General features: G+C 38.3%; 1 protein-coding gene across 6 annotated transcripts in view; it reads left to right on the top strand.

Annotated features, from left to right (window-relative positions):
* Positions 1-22971, top strand: part of SEC24B (SEC24 homolog B, COPII coat complex component) — a gene marked incomplete at both ends in the record, with an annotated part of 92237 nt that overhangs the window by 42896 nt on the left and 26370 nt on the right. For 4 of the 6 annotated variants that reach the window (XM_080697307.1, XM_080697308.1, XM_080697305.1 and 1 more), the window contains 4 exons: positions 4351-4431; positions 8597-8820; positions 16998-17182; positions 20565-20667. In XM_080697307.1, coding sequence (XP_080553433.1) covers positions 4351-4431; positions 8597-8820; positions 16998-17182; positions 20565-20667 — 593 coding nt within the window. The remainder of the gene's footprint in view (positions 1-4350; positions 4432-8596; positions 8821-16997; positions 17183-20564; positions 20668-22971) is intronic. The other 2 variants (XM_080697309.1, XM_080697306.1) reach the window with 1 other exon arrangement.

Below are 22971 nucleotides of genomic sequence, written 5' to 3'. Positions count from 1 at the left end.
AGTTTTGTTTATCTATTTTTTTACTTTGTTGCTTTTTTCTTTGATGTCATACTTAAGAATCTGTTGCTTAACCCAAGACCATGAAGATTTCTATATTCTAAGAGTTTTATCATAGTTTTAGTACTTATATTTGTCTAATTTATTTTTAGTTAATTCCAGTGTAAGGTAAATAGGAGGGCTCTAGCTTCATTATTCTGTGTGTATGTGTGTGTGTGTGTGTGTGTGTGTGTGTGTGTATACCTAGTTTTAGCATATCTCCTAAAGAGAATATTCTTCCCCATTGATATATCTCATTATTGTTTAGCTTTGTTAAGATAAAATTTTACATGACAAAATTAATCATTTTAAAGGATGAGCTGGCGTGGTAGTACACTCTAGTAATCCAAGTACTTTGGAGATTGAGACAGGAGGATCAACCTGTGGCCAGCCTCAGGAATTTGCTGAGACCCTCAGCAACTAAGTGAGGTTTTATTTTAGAATGAAAAATAAAATAGGACTGGGGGTTATAGCTCAGAGGTACACTGCCCCTGCGTTCAATCCCCAGTACCACAAAAATAAATACAGTATATAAATCAGTGGCATTTAGTACATCTACAATGCTGTGCTACCATTCCTAGTTTCATCTAACTTTGGAATGTACTAAACTAGATTGAACTAGGTAGAACTAAACATTTTATCACCCCTAAAAAACACCCTGTACCCATTCAGCATTTTCCTTCCCCTCAGCTCTGACAGTCACCAGTCTATTCTGCAATTCTGTGGATTCACCTATGCTGAGTATGCTCACCTATGCTCACATAGATGGAATCACACAGTGTGTGGCCTTTGGATCTGGCTTCTTTCACTTAGCATGATTTGGAGGTTTATTTACATTGTACTATGCATCAGAATTTAAATTCTTTTCATAACTGGACAATATCCCATTGTATAGACATACCACATTTTGTTTAATTCATTGGTCTGTTCATGACCACTTGGGTTTTGATGTATTATTTTTAATGCTATTACTGCAAGACTTTTTTCTTCTTTTGTCAGTACCGAGGATTAAACTCAGGGGCTCTCTACCACTGAATGACATCTCTAGCTCATTTTACTTTTTTTTTTTTTTTTGGTGGTACTGGGGTTCCTGGAAGCCCTTCTACCTCGGGGCTACACTCCCAGACCTATTTTTACATTTTCATTTTGGAAACAGGGTCTCCTAAGCCAGCGCGCGGCTGGCTTCGAACCTGCGCGATCCTGTCTCCGCCTCCCAAGCGCGGGGATTACAAGCGTGCGCCACCATGCCCGGCTCATTTTACTTTTTTATTTTGAGTCAGGGTTTTACTGGGTTACCTAGACTGGCCTTGAGTTTGCAGTTCTCTTGCCTCAGCCTTCTCAGTAGCTGGATTACAGGTGTATGCTACCATGCCTGGCACTCTAAGACTTTTGACCTCATATATCAGTATTCTTGCTTTAGTTTTATTTAACTAATTTACATACTTATTTTTTGTTGTGCTGGAGATTGAACACAGGGGCATTCTATCTCTAGGCTACACACCCCAGCCCTTTTTATTTTTTACTTTGAAACAGAGTCTTGCTAAGTTTCTCATCACTACATTGCTGAGGCCCTCCTCGAACCTGCCATCCTCCTGTCTCAGCTTCCCTTAGTACTGGCATTATAGGTGGGCACCATTACATTCAACTTTGTTTTAGTAGCTTCATATCCACTATTTCATTTAAGCTTCAAAAGAACACTAAATACAAAACAATTTTGAAAATTATTTTTAGCCAGGCATTGTTGGCTAAAAACCATGGTTACCAGCATGCTTGTAATCCCAGTACTTGGGAAGCTGAGACAGAAGGATCACAGGTTTGAAGCCAGCCTCAGCAACTTAATGAGACCTTTTTCAAAATAGTTAAAAAAATCTAAAAATGGCTGGGGGTGTAATTCGGAAGTAGAATGCCCTGGGTTCAATCCCTAGTACCAAAACACATTCTTATTTTGCAGATGATAGCACTAATGATTCTAAGTTACCCAGAATTGTATAGTAAGTAAATGGTGGAATCTTACGTATCTGAAGCCTTATGCTTTCAAATCATATTGTTTCCTGAGAATAAAATGCTTTTACACAAGTAACTTTAGCTATTTATACCCTTAGTTGTTATACCTCATGCTCATTGTTATCCAAAGTTATTCAATAAAAGATAATTATGCATGATGATTCTTTTTATGTTGTAGTTCAAGTCAATTTGAAATGTAGCTTAGGTTCCAGTCATAATATTAGTGTGAAGAGCTAGATAACCTGCATACCACAAAATTGGTACCAGGGTCTGTTTCAAACACAAGATTTGTGATATGAGATATAGGGCGTATGCAATTTCTGTTTCAAACATCAGTATATACTCTAGCATACCTACCTGTGTTAATTTTAGGTTCCCAGTAAAGTATTTGTTGAGTGAATGAATTAAAGAAATATATTATGTGACCTACTATCCATGTGATTGATCATCTGATTTTATTACGAATTTCCACTCCAGTTATTGCTTCGGCAGCACATATACTAAAATTGGAACGATACAGAGAAGATTAGCATGGCCCCTGTGCAAGGATGTCACGCAAATTCGTGAAGCATTCCATATTTTTAGTTTTGCTTTATGATCTTATGAAGGAAAATTTGTGACCACACACACACACACACACACATATATCCTGAACCAGCAATGGGACTTTGTTTATATTGCAAATAAATATTATTTTTTCTTTAAAAAGCAACAGCAACAAATTGCCACTCCAAGCTGAGCATGATGGCGCATGTTTGTAATCCCTGTACTTGATAGGCTTAGACAGGAGGATCACAGGTTCAAGACCAGCCTCAGCAACTTAGTGAGACCTCCAGGAACTTAAAGAAACCCTGTTTCATTAAAAAATAAAAAGGTCTGGGGGTGTAGCTCAGAGGCAGGACGCCCCTGATTGAATCCCCTATGCCAAAAAATAAATAAATTGCCATTCAACTTTTCTCCTGATCTTGCAAGTTTACAATGAAGACAAACAATAAAAATTATTATAGTCTAACATAGTTATTAGAGTGCCTTTCACTTATATTACCTCACTAAATATGGCAGTTATTAATCTCAGTTTTGCATAAACCAAGGCATAGGAAAGCTTAGTAATATGCTAGGAAGCAGCTCAAGCCATAGACTTCTCATTCATGAATGTTTCAGACAGCTCTGCTATGTTACAAAAGTTATTAAAATCGAATTATCTTAAGCTATCCTAATTCTAATACAATGTACTTAATGGCTTGAGAGTTGGTAGTCATCTTTTAGGTGTGACTGTATTATCACATGTATCCATGTAAATTTTATATTTGTGTGTTTGACTGCTTTGAATAGCTTGACATCTCTACGTTACATGTGTTTGACTGAATTTTATTCCACTCATCAGCTTCATATTCTCCCCATTCTTACTGCTTTTTTTCTTTTTTTCTCTTTGTAGAACTGGGGATTGAACCCAGGGGCATTTTACCTCTGAGCTACAGCCCTATTTTTTTATTCTGTATTTTGAAACTGAGACTTAAGTTGTGGAGGGCCTCACTAAGTAGCTGAGGTTGGCCTTGAACCTGCACTCCTCCTGTCTTAGCCTCCTAAATACTGGGATTATAAGTGTGCACCACCACACTTGGCTTCTTATTGCCTATTCTTATTAACAAATCCATATGTGTTTTTAATTTTTTTTTGTTGTTTTGTTTTTTGTGGTAGTACTGGGGGTGGGTCCCAGAGGCTTTTCTACCTCTGGACTATACTTCCAGACCTGGTTTTTTTATACTTTATTTGGAAACACAGTCTCACTAAGTTGCTGAGAGCCTCACTGAGTAGCTGAGGCTGGCTTCGAACCTGTGTGATCCATCTGTCTCAGCCTCCCAAGCGCTGGGATTACAAGTGTGCGTTACCAAGCCTGGCTTAAAATTTTTTTAACATAAATAATTTAATTTTATTTATTTTTATTTTTATTTTATTTTATTTTATTTATTTATTTATTTATTTTGCAGTACTGGGGATGGAACCCAGAGGCATTCAACCTCCGAGCTACACCCCGGTCCTATTTTTTATTCTTTTCATTTTTTGAAACAGGGTCTCACTGAGTTGCCAAGGGCCTCACTAAGTAGCTGAGGCTATCCTCAAACCACCATCTTCCGGTCTCTGCCTCCCGAATTCTGGGATTACAAACGTGCGCCACTATGCCCAGCTATAATTTTACTTTTTTACTAATCAGAAATTTTCTAGCTTAGAAAACACATCTTTTTCAAAAACAAGGCTGCTCTAAGAACACTTTCATTTTAATCTTAGCCAGGTGTTTTGGTTTTCCTTTAGGAGTTGACAGCTCTTCTACCACGAGCAGTGCTTCTCCAGTGCCCAACAGCTACGATGCCCTGGAAGGAGGCAGCTACCCAGGTAACTTGACCTGTACTTGCATCATGTTCTGTTTTAACTATCGACTGTCAATTGCTTTCAGACATGAACATATATTACACATAAGTAGCCTATTGTATTTTGTTGTTGTTGTTTTTTCTTTTCAGAACTAGGAATGAACCTAGGGGCATTCTACATCTGAGCTTCACCCCCAGCTCAATTTCTTTTTTCTTTCTTTCTTTTCTTCCTCCCTTCCTTTCTTCCTTCATTTATTGTGGTACTGGGGATAGGACCTAGGGGCTTTCCACCTCCGGGCTATACTCCCAAACCTATTTTATACTTTGTTTGGAAACAGGGTCTCACTAAGTTGCTGAGAGCCTCACTAAGTGGCTGAGGCTGGCTTCGAACCTGTGCGATCCTCCTGTCTCAGCCTCCCAAGTACTTGGATGTGCGCCACCACGCCCGGCTTTATTCTTTATTTTGAAATAGGGTCTCACTAGGTTGCCAAGGGCTTCGCTAAGTAGCTGTGGCTGGCCTCAAACCTGTGCTCTTCCTGTCTCAGCCTCCCAAGTATTAGGATTGCAAGCATGAGCCACCACACCTGGAGCCTATTGTATTTTTAATAGAGGAAAGGGACATTGTCCTGGCATTTCTGAGCCTTAATTTTTGTTAGGCTTTTTTTTTTTCCTCTTTTTTTCCCATTACTGGGGATGGATCCCAGGGGCATTCTACCTCCAAGCTACACCCCCTGTACTATTTTTAACTTTTTTTTTATTTTTCAGTCTGGGACAGAACTCAGGGGCATTCTACCTCCAAACTACACCCTCAGCCCTATTTTTTATTATTTTTGAAACAGGGTCTCACAGTTGTAAAGGGCCTCGCATAGTTACTGAGGCTATCTGACAACCACAATCCTCTAGTGTCCGCCTCCCGAATGCCGGATTACAGGCATGCTCTACCATGCCTGGCTAGTTTTGTTAATTTTTATATGACAACTATGAATATGTTTTTCTAGAAGGCCTGAGGAAATTACTTTGATTTGGTTACTCTTATCTTTTCCATCTTTCTAAAAAAAATTTAATAGTGCATAATTTCCTTTTTTTCCTTCTTCCTTTCCCGTCTTTTTAACATAAAACTCCTTTAATATGTTTCATGTTTCTATTGTCATGCTTAGGCTTTTGTTTCTTCTAAGTAGCCCCTGAACATAAGTTGTGACTTTCTACCCTCCTCTGGCTCTGGCTGCCTCTGCTGGGAAACTAGATTAGCCACTTGGGCGTAGTTTTGGAGGCATCATTTTTTAACCGTACCTGGAAATAAGTTTATTTATTACATGCGAGTGTAGGGTTAAAGGAAAAAATAAAATAACTTTTTTTTTCTGTGGTGGTACTGGGGTTCCTGGAAACCCTTCTACCTCCGGGCTACACTCCCAGACCTAATTTTATACTTTTTTATTTGGAAACAGGGTCTCTTAAGCCAGCGCGGCTGGCTTCGAAGCTGAGCGATCCTCCTGTCTCCGCCTCCCAAGCGCGGGGATTACAAGCGTACGACACCGTGCCCGGCAATAAAATAACTTTTATAAGCTATTCTTATACTGTGGTTTTTTTTTTTAATTTCCTATTTCCTATCACTAACAATCTCAAAACTACCTGATCCCCCTTTCACCCGCCTTCAAACTTAAGGAGTTATAAGCCGGGTGTGGTGGCGCACGCTTGTAATCCCTGCGCTTGGGAGGCAGAGACAGGAGGATCGCGCAGGTTCAAAGCCAGCCTCGCTGGCTTAAGAGACGCTGTTTCCAAATAAAGTATAAAAATGGGTCTGGGAGTGTAGCCCAGAGGTAGAAGGGTTTCCAGGAACCCCAGTTCCACCCCAAAAAAAGAAAAACACAAAAAACAAAAATAAAAAAAAAGAACCAATACAGTCAGTAGAAGGATGTTTTTCCTGAAGAAATGTTTTAAAAATAAATTCATTAACTCAAATGCTTTTCAAAAAATCTTTTATCAGAGTCTAGTTCCTGGTGAAGAGTACCATTTTATTTATTTTATTTTATTAATTTATTTATTTTTGCAGTACTAGGGATGGAACCCAGGGGCCTTCTACCTCCGAGCTATACCCCCCAGTCCTATTTTCTATCACAGAATTTGGGAGGCTGAGACAGGAGGATCGTGGTTCGCAGACAGCCTCAGCTATTTAGTGAGGCCATCTGCAACCTAGCTGAGGCTGTCCGCGAACCACTATCCTCCTGTCTCAGCCTCCCAAATTCTGGGATTACAAGCATGTGCCACCATGCCCGGCTTACCCTTTTATTTTTATAAAAAAGATAAACTTAATCATTTTAATCATTTAAATGGTACACACTTTAATCCTTGGCCTTGCAGTATTAGTTAATGCATAATACAGGAAGATCACTGGTTGAAAATCGGCCTTAGCAATGTAGAAAGGCTCTCAGAAACCTAGTGAGACCCTGTTTCCAAATAATGAAAAATAAATCAGGCCGAAGGTGTAGCTTTGGGTACATTGCCTCTGAGTTCAATTCCTAGTACTGGGGGGAAAAAAAAGATAAAATGATTATACAGTATTGAGTTAACTTTAAAATAAGACTAACAGTCAGTATACCAAAATGTTAATAATTGTTATTATAGTAGAGTCATTCTTAGCATTTCTTTTTGTTGTCATTTGTGATGTTTAAGTTCTCCACAGTTTTAATCCAGGTATAGTTTTTGTTTTAAACTTAAATGAAGCCAGGCGTGGTGGCGCACGCTTGTAATCCCTGCGCTTGGGAGGCTGAGACAGGAGAATCGCACAGGTTCGAAGCCAGCCTCAGCTACTTAGTGAGGCTCTCAGCAACTTAGTGAGACCCTGTTTCCAAATAAAATATAAAATAGGTCTGGGAGTATAGCTCGGAGGTAGAAAGCCTCTGGGTTCTACCCCCAGTACCGCCAAAAAAAAAAAAAAATTTAAATTAAATGAAAAAAGAATATTTATGCATTAACTAATACTGAGCATTAGTTACATACCAGATATTGTTCAGGAGCTGAACACTGCTATTGTTCACTCTTTCCTCACAGTTTACCTGTGCAAATAATGCAGACTTCTAGGGGGCTGTAGAAATATGTCACTCCTTCCATGGATATTTTATATAGTTAGTAGGGTCAGATAAAAACACATGATAGAAAAAGAGTAAACTTTTGCTGGGCGTGGTGGCGCATACTTGTAATCCCCGCGCTTGGGAGACGGAGACAGGAGTATCGCGCAGGTTCGAAGCCAGACGTGCTGGCTTAAGAGACCCTGTTTCCAAAAAAATAAAACAGTATAAAATAGGTCTGGGAGTGTACCCGGAAGTAGAAGGGCTTCCAGGAACCCCAGTACCACCAAAAAAAAAAAAAAAAAAAAAAAAGAAAGAAAGAAAGAAAAAGAGTAAACTTTCTTTTGTGCTTCTTAGCCCCAGTCCTGCTGAATTAAAAAAAAAAAAACTATCAGCTATGTGTGTGTGTGCATACTCTCTGTTAGAAGTACAAAACGAAGAATTTGTTGATGAAATGATAAAAGATATGGACAGAACAATATGTAAGACAAGACTAGCCAAATACTGATAATTATTGAATCTGGTGGTAAGTATATGGGGTTCATTATTCTATTCTCCCTACTTTTTGCATTCAAAATTTGTTGTAGTAGCCGTGCATGGTGGCACACGCTTGTAATCCCAACATTGGGAGGCTGAGACCAGAGGATTGTGGTTTGCAGACAGCCTCAGCTACTTAGCGGGGCCCTTTGCAACTCAGTGAGACCCTATTTCAAAAAATTTAACAAAAGACTAAAAATAGGGCTGGAGGGTAGCTCAAGGTACAATGCCCCTGGGTTCCATCCCCAGTACCACAAAAAAAAAAAAAAAAAAAAATATTGGAGTAAGCCAGGTGTGGTGGTGCATGACTTTAATCCAGTACTTGGGAATCTGAGACAGAAGAAACACAGGTTCAAGGCTAGCCTCAGCAAATTAGTAAGACCTTTTTAAAAATAAAATAAGTCTGGGGGTATAGCTCAGTTGTAGAATGCCCCCGGGTTCAATCTCTAGCACCAAAACAAAAGAAAATATGTTGTCATAATATAAAAAAGAAACGAGGAAATGCCACAGGGAAAGGCTCACCCAGGAGTGAAGTCTTCGTAGAATCCTGATTTTCAGTTGTGTGCATCATGTTCTTCTATTCGGTAGATATGCATTCTTCATCAGCAAGCAGCCCTGCTCCCGATCCTGCCCCTGAGCCTGATCCTGTCCCAGCTCCAGCTCCTGCTGCTCCTCAGCCTTCAAAAATGGCTAAGCCTTTTGGCTATGGTTATCCAGCTCTTCAGCCTGGTTATCAGAATGCTGCAACACCACTGAATTCAGGAGTACATCCCAGTAGCCCAATGTATTCTGGATTCCAGCAGTATCCTCAAGTATGTATTCAGTTATCTGAAGGACATTGCATTTCTAAAAATTGCAAAATATATCAATTCTAATAAATCTGTGGTAATCGAATAGTAATCAAATTGTTCAAAAAGTTAAATCTAGACATTAGTTGTTATTTTCTACATTATATCTTTAGTTTTCGGACTGCAGTGTATAGGTATTTTATAATCAGGAAATACAAGTAAACGTTAAGTTTTTTAAATCCCGTATTATTAAGATAGCATTCTCCTCAGAAAATGACATAGTAGAATGTGATTTAGGATTTATTTGAGTCCTGCTTTTCAGTCAAAGAACTCTCTGTGGAACAAAACTGACCCTCGGGCTGGGATATATAGTTGAGTGGTGTAGTGCTTGCCTAGCATGTGGAAAGTCCTGGGGTCATTCCTCAGAATGAAAAAGGGGGGAAAAAGCAAAATAAAATACATGAATGAACAAGACCAACTCTGGGGAGCTCCTCCATCGCACAGGTGCTCATCAGTCCCCACACCATTGTGCCAGGCACGACCTGTTCTGACCTGGCTTCTTCTGAAGCCGCCTCTCAAAGATCAGGTCAGTTAGTCATATAGGGAACAGGAAACAGTTCACATCTTTATGAGAGGAAAATAAAATAGAGGAAAATGATTGAAATGGCAAAGATATACCTAATAAGCTGTTCTTAGTAGATTAATCATATAAAAATGTCATTTGGTGAGCTGAGAATGAAAGCTAACAACAGGAAAATAATTCGTGTTTGTAATTTAATCATAAAATTGAGGTGCAGGAGGTAAAAATAATACTAGGAGAGGAATTGGAAAAATTATGATTTGATTTGGTACAAGTTTCTCTGCCTTTCATTTTGTTAGATTTTTTTTTTTTTAATGCCTCCATTGGTCCCTGTGATATACCACATGTTTCAGTCTTCTGTGACTTGAGATTTAGGTAAACTCCTATATGGAGTTATATTATTGGTTTCTATAGTCTATTGAAAAGAAAACCAAGTTCAAAGAAAGGATTGATTTTTAGAAGTATTAGGCAAGATAAAAAAAAATTTTTTTTTAAATAGTAGGTGATGTCCCACAATGATCTAGGACAAAAGTCAGCAAACTGGCCACTTAGCCAAATTTTATTCATGCCCTTTTTTTTTTTTTTTTTTTTTCCCCCCAGTACTGGGAATGAGACCCAGGGGCATTCTACCTTCGAGCTACCCCCAGCCCTGTGTTTTATTCTTTATTCTGAAACAGGGTCTCACTAAGTTGCAGAGGGCCTCACTGCGTAGCTGAGGCTAGTATTGAACCTGTCATCCTCCTTTCTCGGCCTCCCAAATGGTGGGATTACAAGCATGTGCCACAATGCCCAGCTTTCCATGACCTATTTTTACAAGTAACACTTTATCAAAATAAAGCCATGTCCTCTTTTTTTTTTTTTTTTTTTTTTTCAGTACTGGGATTGAACTCAGGGGCATTCTATCTCCAAGCTATATCCCCAGCCAAATGTTTTATTCTATATTTTGAAACAAGGTCGTATTAACATGTGGAGGGCCTCCCTGAGTAGCGGAGGCTGGCCACGAACCTGAAGTCCTCCTCTCAGCCTCCCAAGTGCTAGGATTACAAGTGTGCGCCACCGAACCCAGATATTCCCATTTTTTGTGTTACTGTGTATGGCTGATTTTGCTCCGTAACTGTAGAGTTGAGTAGTTGCAAAGAGACCATTTAGTTCTGAAAGCTTTAAAATACTTACTGAGTCTCTTCAGAAAGTTTGCTGACTCCTGACAAAAGAGAATATGAAGCATTTTTCTTTTCCAATTTTATTTGGGTGGTTATTTTGGGGAAGTTAAGAGATTGTCTTTGGAATGAAAATAAAATAATGAATTTTTAAAAATGTAACCTACTGGACGTGGTGGCAACACACTTGTAATACACACTTGTAATATTTGGGAGGCTGAGACAGGAGGATCACAGGCTCACAGCCCACCTCAGCTACTTTGTGAGGTCCTCTACAACTTAGTAAGACCCTGTTTCAAAATAAAGAATAAAAAATAGGAATGGAGGTGTAGCTCAGAGATAGAATACCCCTAGGTTTAACCCCCAGGTCTGCAAAAAAAAAAAAAAAAAAAAAAATTCAATCTCTCTTTCTGTATGTGTATATACATACATACAACCTCATTCTGTTCTGTGATCACTGCCCATCCTGTACTCTAGGTATTCTAGGTATAGTACAAGGATCAGAACAGTTTGGATAACAGAAATAGAGACAGAATTAAAAATAATTTGAACTGGGCTTGGTGGCGCAAGCTTGTAATCCCAGCACTTGGGAGGCTGAGACAGGAGGATCGCACAGGTTCAAAGCCAGCCTCAGCTACTTAGTGAGGCTCTCAGCAACTTAGTGAGACCCTGTTTCCAAATAAAGTATAAAATAGGTCTGGGAGTATAGCCCGGAGGTAGAAAAGCCCCTGGGTTCCACCCCCAGTACCACAAAAAATAAATAAATAAAACTAATTGGTTATTAATCACAGTTGAAATGAATATCAGAAAGCCAAATGTATTGAGAAGTATGTTGTTAAAGATCCACTCCCATTTTTAATATTTTATAGTCTTTTAAAATTTTTCCACAAATGGAACACATTGACTTTACAAGTAGTCAGAAGCATCTCTCATGGCTCTTCTAGTCATTAACTTTCAAACAAGAGTAACCATTACCTTGATTTATAATAATGCAGATTAGTTTTGCCTGTTTTTAAACATTATATGAGGGGAATCATACCATGTTATTTTTTTTTCAGTCTTATGCTCATAGTGTGGTTGTGATCTATTCATTTTCAGTGTTATGTAGTATTATAGTATATGTGAATATACAAGTTTAGTTATTTGTTCTATTATTGATGGACATTAGGGTTAATTTCCAGTTATAGTTATTATTAATGGGTATATGCTGAACATTTCTGCCCATGTGTGTTTTTTTTTTTTCTTTTGTGGGGTTTTTTGGTATTAGGGATTGAATCCAGGAGCATTCTACCTCAGTGCCACCCCCTGCCCCAAGGTCTGTTTTATTTTTTTACTTTGAAACAGGGTCTCACTAAGTTTCTGAGGCTGAACTGGACTTAAGGTAGGAGCAAGTTTGATGTGCTGCAGTGTGGCTGGAACTCAGGAAAAAGTAAGAAGGATAAGATGAGAGAGCTAGAGATGGGCCGAAGAGATTTTACCTCAAGACATTGGAGGTTTTATGTAACAGGATTGTTTTGGTTGCTATGTGAAGAATGGATTAGGGATGGGGATATTTGAAAAGACCATAGTGGAAGCAGGGAGTAAGTTGAAGCCTTGTCATAATCCAGAAAGTAGAGGGTTGTACCTGGTAGTAAGATGGTATCAGTAGAAACAGTGAGACATGGATGAATAAGGGATGACTATGTTGACAGGTTGAATGTGGTGGGTGAGACAAAGGAAAACATCAAGAGTGATTCCTAGGTTTTTGGCATAGCAACTGGGTAGAGATTTCCTTAGATGGTAAATGCCAAGGAATTGGAATAGTGAAAGAATATTAACTGGGATTCAACTTGGCCGTGATAAATAAAAAATGTTCATAGATATCCAGATGAGATGTCAGTCAGTAGTTGACTGATGATTGGCTGTCACATGTCAGCAGTTTGCTGTACTTGTTTCACTTTTGTCCCCATTTCCTTTTCTTGTTGAGGAATTTGAAGCTAGTAAGGAGAAGAACATTACTTGCATAACCACAATACCACTATCCTAGCCAACAAAATTAATAATGATTTCTAAATTTGAAATTCAGTGCATGTTCAGCCAGCTATGGTGGTACATGCTTGTAATTCCAGTACTTGGGGACTGAAACAGGAAGATCACAGGTTCAAGGACAGCCTCAGCAAGTAATGAGACTCATCAATTTGTTGAGACCCTGTTTCAAAATAAAAATACAGTAGAGCTGGGAGTATAGCTCAGAGGTAGATTGTGAGTTTAATCCCCAGTACCACAAAAAAAAAAAAAAAATTTAGTACGTAGAGTTTTCCAACAAGTAATGTCTTTTTACACTTAGTTTATACAAGTCAGGATCCAAACAGTCACTTGCTGGTTGTTAATTTTTTTTTGTAAATTTAAATTAATTCTCACCCTTTCTTTTCATGCATTTGGTGGGAAAACTGGATCTATTGTCCAATAGAATGCCCCACATTCTGCATTTGGGTCTTTGCTTCTTTGTGGTACCATTTAACTTATTTCTCTATTCCATTTTTTATGAACTGGGAGTTAAATGTAATTGCTTGATTATATTTAGATTCATTACTTTCATGTATTTATTTACATAGGCCAGAATATTATATGTTCTGGTGATGTTTACTTCATAATAATACTGTCATCTAGCTTTTAGTGACGCTAGGATTGGTTAGTGATTCATAGAGTGACCTCTTGATCATTCAGTGTGAAGTTCCTCAGTAAGCCTTTACCTAGTGGCTCTATCATCTCTTGATATCTATGTATAATCTATTCTGGATGACATTAGTTGAATAATTTATTTCAGTGGAAAATAGTGATTTTTCTAAAATTATCAATCTGTGTGCATTACCTAGAATTCTACAGTGTTTTTACATAGTAAAACAAGAATCCTTGGTACATGTATAAATAAGAGTAGAAGATTTTGAATATAGATGCACAATTATTTCCAGGATTTTTTTTTAGGTTAAAAACAAAATGGCCATATTTAGAGCAGTATATGGTTATTAGTTCATTATTTAAGTGAAAAGCTAATAAAAAGTTAATTATAGCCTGGCATGGTAGCACACACTTGTAATCCCAGTACTTGGGAGGCTGAGGCAGCAGGATGTCAGGTTCACAGCCAGCCTCAGCTACTTAGTGAGGCCCTTTGCAAATTAGTGAGACCCTGTTTCGAAATAAAGAATAAATAGGGCTAGGAGTGTAGCTCAGAAGTAGGTTCAGTGTCCAGAAGTACACACAAATACACAAACTATAGGTTGAGGTCAAATTGAAACAAGATTATCTCTGAATATACTTTATTGTAAAGGTTTTTTTTTTTTTTTTTTTTTGTGTGTGTGTGTGTGTGGTACTGGGGGTGGAACCCAGGGGCTTTCTGCCTCTAGTCACACTCCCAGACCTATTATATATATATAATAGTATTATATGTGTGTGTGTGTGTGTGTGTGTGTGTGTGTGTGTGTACTATTATATATATAATACTATTATATATAGTATATATAGTATGTGTATATATAATAGGTCTGGGAGTGTGACCATTATTATATATATATTATTATATATATATATATATATATATATATATATATATATATATATTTTTTTTTTTTTTTTTTTTTTTTTGGCAGGTCTGTTGGTGGAACCTAGGGGCATTCGACCTCCAAGCTACACCTCCTGCCCTATTTTTTATTCTTTATTTTAAAACCCGGTCTCACTGAGTTGCAGAGGGCCTCACTAAATAGTGAGGTTGTCCGCGAACCACGATCCTCCGGTCTCAGCCTCCCGAATGCTGGGATTACAAGCGTGTGCCACCACGCCCGGCCTCTATTTTATATTTTATTTGGAAACAGGGTGTGACTAAGTTGCTGAGAGCCTCATTAAGTAGCTGAAGCTGGCTTCGAACCTGGGGGATCCTCCTGTCTCAGCCTCCCAAGTGCTGGGTTTACAAGCATGCGCCACCATAACTGTCTATTGTAAAGTTTTGACATTAACATTTTATGTTATGTTTACTCAAATAGAGAGGACTGAAACATCTATGGATTTCAATATTCATGGGGGTTCTGGAACCAATTTCCTAGGGATACTGAGGGACAAACATCAGGCTGTTACCATTAGGAATCAATATTTGCAGCAAAAGAAAAGAGAAATTTAGATATAAAACCAAAGATTTTGAGGTCAAAGTGAAATTATCTTAAATTTTAATTGGGACTATTAATGCAAACTCAGGGTTTTTTTCTACTTTAAAATAGATGTTTTCTCCGGGCATGGTGGTGCATGCTTGTAATCCCAGCGCTTGGGAGGCTGAGACAGAAGGATCGCATGGGTTCGAAGCCAGCCTCAGGTATTTAGTGAGGCTCTCTGGCAACTCAGTGAGACCCTGTTTCCAAATAAAATATAAAATAGGTCTGGGAGGATAGCTCGGAGGTAGAAAGCCCCTGGGTTCCACCCCCAGTACCACCAAAAAAAAAAAAAAAAAAAAAAGTTTTCTCCAGTAGTGTTGGTACATGTTTGTAATCTCAGCTATTTAGAAGGCTCATGTATGAAGACTACAAGTTTAAGACCAGCCTGGGCAATTTAGCAAGATGCTGTCCCAAAATAAATTTTAAAAAGAGCTAGGGATTGCTGGGCCAGATGGCGCATGCTTGTCATCCCAGCATTTGGGAGTCTGAGACAGGAGGATCACAGATTTGAAGCCAATCGTGGCAACTTAGCAAGGCCCTCCACAACTTAATGAGACCCTGTTTCCAAATAAGATATTAAAAAAAAAAAAAAAAGCCAGGTATGGTGGCGCATGCTTGTAATCCCAGCATTTGGAAGGCTGAGACTGGAGGATTGAGGTTCGCGGACAGCCTCAGCTACTTAGGCCCTCTGAAACTTAGTGAGACCGTGTCTCAAAATAATAAATAATAGGGCGGGGGGTGTAGTTTGGAAGTCGAATGCCCCTGGGTTCTATCCCCTGACTCGCAAAAAAAGAAAAAAAAGAAAAAATATGGGGCTGGGGGTGTACTTGAATGTAGACTGCCTCTGGGTTCAATCCCGAGTACCAAAAAACCCCAGAGTTATAGCTCAGTTGTCGAGCACCTGCCTATTATGTGTGAGTCTCTCTTTCTAGTTACACACACACACACACACACACATATCTCAACTTATTAGAAAAACCTGTTAGTTATCATAGGGTACTAGCAATAAGCACCCCGTCACCAGATTGTGGTTTCTTGATAATATTTTTACTTAAAAAGAGCTAATATTTCTTTTTGGATAACTGATCATTCTAGGTCTGAGTGAGGTAGTGTATAAAACATGCCAAGAGCAAGGAAGCTCACAAATATAATAGGTTTATAATAAAAGTCACTGTAGTGAGGTGTGGTGGTGCACACTTACAATCCCAGTACTTGGGAAGCTGAGATAGGAGGATCTCTCAGGTTCACAGCAAGCCTCAGAAACGCAGTGAGGCCCTCAGCAACTTAGTAAGATCCAGTTTCAAAATAAAGAATAAAATAGGAGCCAGGTATAGTGGCACACACTTGTAATCCCAGTACTTGGGAGGTTGAGACAGGAGGATCCAGGTTTGCAGGCATCCTCGGCTACTTAGTGAGGCCCTCTGCAACTTAGACCCTGTTTCAAAATAAAGAGTAAAAAAATGGGTTGGGATATAGCTCAGAGGTAAAAAAGCCCTGGGTTCAATCCCCAGCATGACCACCAAAAAAAAAAAAAAAAAAAAAAGAATAAAATAGGGCTGGGGGTGTGGCTCAGATATAAAAGTATAACACTCCTGTGTTCAAATCCCAATTCACACACACACAAAGTCACTGTGACCTGGGAATGTAGCTCAGTGCTATAGCATTGCCTAGCATGTGTGAATCCTTGGGTTTAATCCCCAGCACTGCATATATAAATCAATAAATAATAGCATAAAAGGACACTGGAGCCAGCTTGAAAGGACTCTCACTGGCCAAAGATTTAGTGGTATGAACACCAAACAAAGACAATAATTGAAATCAGTTTGAGTTGGTAAGTTGTGGATTTGTAATAATGCTAAAAACATAAGGAACAGAAAAAATAAGCAAAGCAGAACTCATCTGACATCATTGAATACTGTGGCACCAGCTCTTTATTCTGAAAATTGACAATTGATAAGACTTGAAAACAATTATCCTGCCTTTTCAGAAGAATGATATTTAAGAAAACTATATTCTTGATGCTGAACAGAATTTGTTGCTAAAATTTTGTTGTGGGGTTGAACTTTGCTAATAAGACTTAAATTTATTTTATTCAGTAGTTTTGCTTTGAATTTCTTCCAAGTGTGCTAAAATTGACTGCTCTATTAAATCATTCTGTTATCAAGTCAGATTTAAATTTTCTTACCTTCTTGATTTTTCTTTATGTTGAACTCTTATAAGTCTGGTGTAAGAAGTTTTATTCACATTTGTTCTGTTCTTTTGTCTTGTTTTGAATTGTTCTTTCAGCAGTATCCTGGTGTGAACCAGCTGTCCTCCAGTCTAGGAGGATTGAGTCTTCAGAGTTCTCCACAACCAGAAAGCCTGAGACCTGTAAACCTCACTCAGGAGAGGAATGTTTTACCCACGACTCCTGTTTGGGCTCCTGTACCTAACTTGAATTTAGAACTCAAAAAGTTAAACTGCAGCCCAGAGTAGGTATTCACTTTTTTCCTATTCTTTCTTTATACTGCTTGGATGAAAACATTATATGACTCTCAAAAAGAGTCAAGTAGTATGGTATCAGTTATAGGATTGGAAGTTTTGTTCACGTGGACTTTCCTAGTTTGGTTTATGTATACATGTAGATATAAAATTCAGTTTAGGTCATCTCCTCTTCTTCCCATCTCTGTTTCAGTCCCATTCTATTCCTCTTTTGTCAAATGCTAGGGAAAATATTTCTGTTTGCATGAAGGGTTTTGAGAACCCAAATTTATGTATATTTTTTAATTTGTTTTCTTTTTCTTCACCGTGAACTAGTACTAACAGCTAATATCTTTTAAATAAGGTAGATCTTTAAAACTTTATTCCTTCCTCAGGCTTTTCTTGAAAAGGGCACAGACCTTAATTATATTAATCCCAAGAACAGGTTTAAGTAAATGGTTTATCTCTTAGTTTTTTCCCCACTCAGTACAGAATATGAAGACTAGTAAGTCCAAGGCACATTGACCCAGCCTCCAGTTAGAGTCTGATCTCCATTATAGCTTTTTCACCTCCTCGAGTTAAGGCGGCACCTGCATCTGGTAGCCACCCCCACCCGGTGTGTGTTCTGTGTGGATTTGCTCTGTTAACATGCCTCACCTGGGTTCATGGCCGCTTGCATGCTTTTGGGACTTCTGTCTCCTAAGAATAGGTTATTCCTCTGGACCCAGGCATTTTTTAGAAGACATCCTCCTGCTCTTTGAGTTTCTCTTCCTCACAAGGAAACTCTGATTTATAAAACATTTACTGTATATTTGCATTAGGAAAATTAGTGCTTGTTTTTTAGTATTTTCCTTTTTTTTAAGGTAAAAGTTTTTTGTCTTTGGAGGGGGGAACCTGCCAATTCTTCTTTTCAACCAAAATATGGTATAGAATTTAGATATAGAAAATTGGAAGTAAAATTTAAGAATTTCTTTTTCTTCTCCCACCAGTTTACCACCAGTACCTTTCTACAACTAACTCAGTGCTAGAATTATGTCCATAAAAATTCAAGGCTTCGAGGATTACAACCTGACAGCAGCTGCCTAGATGTTCTGAGTTTACTATGCTGTTCTCAGGTTGACCTTGTGGCCTTGTATCAGGGATGGTTAAGCATTTTTTTCTGAAGCAGGTGAATATAGTATATATACATATAGGCAGGGGAATGATGTAGACATTTTCTACACAGTTACAGGGTTTTTGTGGGGAAAAGATCTATCTTATCAAAATAAGAATGAGTAAATAAGCTTTAGAGTTGGACAGATGGGTTTTTAAGGTTCAACTAATAAGTAACTATGAGTGTGCAATTTACTTAACCTCTCAAACTCAATATTTTCTAGTATAAAACAGGAATGCAGGTTGAGTATACCGTATGTGGTCCCAAAATGATTGGGACCACAAATGCTTCAGACTTTGGAACTTTTGGGATTTTGGAATATTTATATAGACTTTATTGGTTAAGCATCTTTAGTCCAACAGTCTGAAATGCTTCAAAATCCAGAACCCTTACAGCATTTCAGATTTCATCTTTTTGGATTAAGAATGTTCAGAGCTATAGTAATAATAATGCCTGCACAAAACATTGTTTGTATATTAAGATAAAGCATTAATTCACTGGGTGTGGTGGTGCATACTTGTAATCTCAGTACTTGGAAGGCTGAGACAGGAAGATCCTAGATTCATAGCCAGACAGCCTCAGCTATTTAATGAAGCCCCCTGCAACTTAGTGAGACTCTGTTTCAAAATAAAGAATAAAAAATAGGGCTGAGGGTATAGCTTGGAGGTACAATGTCCCTGGTTTCAGTAGCAGGTACTGGGGGGAAAAATTAATTCAATAAATATTTACTGAATTCCAAGTTAAGCACAAAGCATTGTTTCTGTGTTTTGAGGATAGAGTTGTAAACATAGCAAAGTTCCTGTTCTCTGGAATCAGAGAATTTATATTCTCTTAGGGAAGACATACTATGCATCTTCAAACTAGTAAGTACGTAATAGAATATCAGAGTATTACTATGAAGAAAAATAAATGAGAGTAGGGAGTGAAGGTGGTCGTTGACTACTTTGAGTTGAGGAGTAAATTGCAAATGGAGTGAAAGAATAAGGACTCCTGGAAAAAGAGTATTTCAAGCTTCCCAAACAGGGAAGGAGGTCCTCAAGTAGGAACAGGCTTGGTGTGTTCAGGTGCGGGACTAAGCCTGGAGTAAATAGGTATGTCTAACCATTCTCCTTAAAGTGACTTTCCTATATTTTAGTACTTTTTCTTCTTACTTCTTTATTGTTCCTTTATAGATTCTTTCTCTCTCGACCTCAGCTTATAACTTCTTAAGTCATAGCTGGGTGTGGTGGTGCACGCTTGTAATCCCCGCACTTGGGAGGCTGAGACAGGAGGATCGTGCAGGTTCAAAGCCAGCCTCAGCTGGCTTAAGAGACCCTGTTTCCAAATAAAAGTATAAAAAATAGGTCTGGGAGTGTAGTCTGGAGGTAGAAGGCCCCTGGGTTCCACCCCCAGTACCACCAAAAATAAATAACTTCCTAAGTCATAACTATTCACTCTATGGAAGAAACAGTTCTAGGGTGACAGGGAATCCAAATGACCTCTAATCTCAAGGGAGAAGGCACACAGCCAGCCAAAGCAAAGCAAGTTGGGGTGACAGTGCAGAAGTATAAACACATTCTGAGCACAGAGAAAGAAGTTGTTCCTTCTGGTAGTGGAGTTAGAGAGTGAAAGAGGTTTCAGAAGAAGGGATAACTTTGTTGAGTCTTTGTGTGTGTGTGTGGGGGGGGGTACTGGGGGTGGAACTCAGGGGCTTTCTACCTCCGGGCTATATTCCCAGACCTATTTTATACTTTAATTTGGAAACAGGGTCTAACTAAATTGCTGAGAACCTCACTCAGTAGCTGTGGCTGGCTTCCAACCTGTGTGATCCTCCTGTCTCAGCCTCCCAAGCGCGGGGATTACAAGCATGTGCCACCACACCTAGTTTGATGAGTCTTTTGTAAGAGTGAGAATTCAGTGGGTAAGAGGAGGGCAGTAAAGCAAGGACAGCATCACTGATGATCAGAAAGTGTGCCCTGTCACTCGTTTCATAGGGCTTCCTGTCTTGCAGGCTAGTCATAATGGAGTCATTGGATTTTCCTGAATATGTTGTACTTTCCCACCATGAAAATGTTGAGTCTTTAGGTCTTTTGACATCTATTGTGTATGTGTCTATTGAAAGTAATAGGAGCTTCCTGCTTTTAGTTACAGTAACATGTCCAACTGATTTTCACTTTTACCCTTAAATGTTTGTAATTATCCTACTTCTGTGTATTTTTTTCTGATAGCTAATGTACTCTCTGGTGTTTATGTTTTTGCAGTTCATTTCGGTGTACTTTGACAAATATTCCACAGACACAGGCTTTACTGAATAAAGCAAAGCTTCCTTTAGGATTGTTGTTACATCCCTTCAGAGACTTAACGGTAAAGAAATATATTTTAAAATATTTTGAGTACTTATATGCACGTACTTGCAAGGTGTTCAGACTTTCTGTTTCATTAGAATTTTCACCTTCTTTTATTTGGAGTTAGGAATAATCATTTCTGTCAAATTCAAGTCAACAAACATTTCTGAAAAAACTGCTTGTTGCAGACTCTAAACTAAGCACTGGTAATACAAAGATGATTATATCACTGATCTTGTCCTCAAGAAGTTTTTATCTAACAGGAAACAGCGATGTAAAAACAAATAATCATATGCAGGATAACTAGTATGTGCAGTTAATCAAATTGTGTGGGAGATGGACATAGTACAGTATGAGAAATTATTTCCTCTGGATAAACTAGCAAAGTTTTCTGTAAGTGGAAAAGTTTGAGGTGCATTTTGAAAGATGAATAGTTTTAGAAATTAGAACCACCAACGAGTTTGGAGTAGTTGCACACCATCAAGGGTTAAACTTCTGGGGTTAATCAGACCCTCTTGGCAGAGCATGCAGTGATCTGTGGAGAGGAGACTGTGCACGTAGGATTATATCCAAGGTCCTCCTATCTCCATGTCAGAAATGGGCTCAGGTGGACATTCCTCCTTTGTACTGTCTTTGTCCTTGCTTTGTGCTTTGCTCTAGATCACAAGTTATCTCTGTGCATCCAGAGTTTAGCATTGACAGATGCTTTGTTTAAATTTCTCAAAAAAAGAGGCTTCTGAGAGGAGACTAGCAGAAGTAAATCTCTGTTCTTTTCCCCAGCTGCCCTGACTGAATTTAATTCACTTGTGACTCCAGGTCTTTCATTCAAATGTACTTCAAAGCCTGCAGTATCCACCACAAGGAGTCTTTAATTAAACAACAGTGTCCAATTAGGGAGAAAACTGTCTGATTATTCCAAATTGAACAAATAACATTTGTAATATTAGGGAAATTTTCTATATTTCAAGTCAGTTGAATTAAAACATTACTTCTTGCTCAAGTTTCTGTGATCTATTTGTTTTAATACCTAGCTTGCTAGATTTTTTACACATGCTTCTGATATTTTTTGTAGAGCTGTTTTGAACTAAAACTTAAAAAAAAATGTAGCCAGAGACATTTTATTTATACTTCATGAGTTGCATTTCTCCCTCATACTTTTTTTTTACTGTTGTGCTGTTTTTTTTCTTTACCTCCCCAATGCTACCGATTTCTTTTGCTCTCAATCATCAATATATATATTTATTGACCACCTGTCATTGCTAGATGCTAGAAAGGTCACTAAGCTTTCTCATGGAGCTTACTTTCCTACTAGGATGTATGGAAAATATCAAAGTGAATAGAAAGTAAAATAATGATACTATTCGATAAGTACCTTGAATTAATTCATTCAGTAAATACTATTTAATCACCTGCCATACTAATACAACCTTTATTCTGAAACCAAGACAGTTAATTTCTTAAGTCCATAGGGAGTTTTTCTCTAAATACATGATACCTTCTGGAAATTTATACAGTAAAATATTAACAATAATGTCCCCTGGGACATAGAATTCTGGGTCATTTTTTTGCTTTTTCATTTCCAGTTAAATGTATTTCCTGATTTTTTTCACAAATACTATGTAGTAACTTGTGTAATAAAAACAGGATATGTTGAAAAACTTTAAATACAAAGATACCTTTTATATATAGATTGTCTAGAAGGCCGGAATGGTGCTAGGCATGTTGGTGCACTCTTGTAATCCCAGTACTTGGGAGGCTGAGATTGGATTGCAGGTTCGCAGCCAGCCTCATCTACTTAGTGAGGACTTCCGCAACTTAGTGAGACCTTGTTTCAAAAATTAAAAATAATTTTAAAAATAGGTCTGGGGTCGTAGCTCAGAGGTAGAATATCCCTGGGTTTAATCCCCAGTACCACCAAAAAAAAAAAAAAAAGAAAAGAAAAGAAAAAAGAAAAGGCCAGGATGAAGTATACTAAGTATACTATTCAAACATAGGATAATATTCTCTCAATTTTTTCACATTTTCTGCATTGAACATTAAGTTCATTTTCCAAACTAAGCATAACGATGTATTTTTTATGGCACATTGTATTTGGCTTCTTCTGACCTCAGCTCTGCTGAGGAGCTGTCTGTATCCTGAGCAGTGCCTGCTAGTACTGGCTGCAGTCAGTCAGCAAAGCCGAAGGCATTCTTCCATGGTGCATGTTTTTCCCTCACAGTTATTTCTTGAGTCTAGCTGATGAGCTCTAACTCATGTGACTTTTTGGCCATATCAGATTTTCTTGGCCACATTAGATTTGGTGTGATTTCGCTGTAATGTCATC

This window comes from Muscardinus avellanarius (assembly GCF_963383645.1).
Source record: "Muscardinus avellanarius genome assembly, chromosome: 6".
NCBI classification, from domain to species: domain Eukaryota; kingdom Metazoa; phylum Chordata; class Mammalia; order Rodentia; family Gliridae; genus Muscardinus; species Muscardinus avellanarius.
Note: the sequence above shows the minus strand (reverse complement) of the source record. Positions and strands in the feature narration are given on the sequence as shown.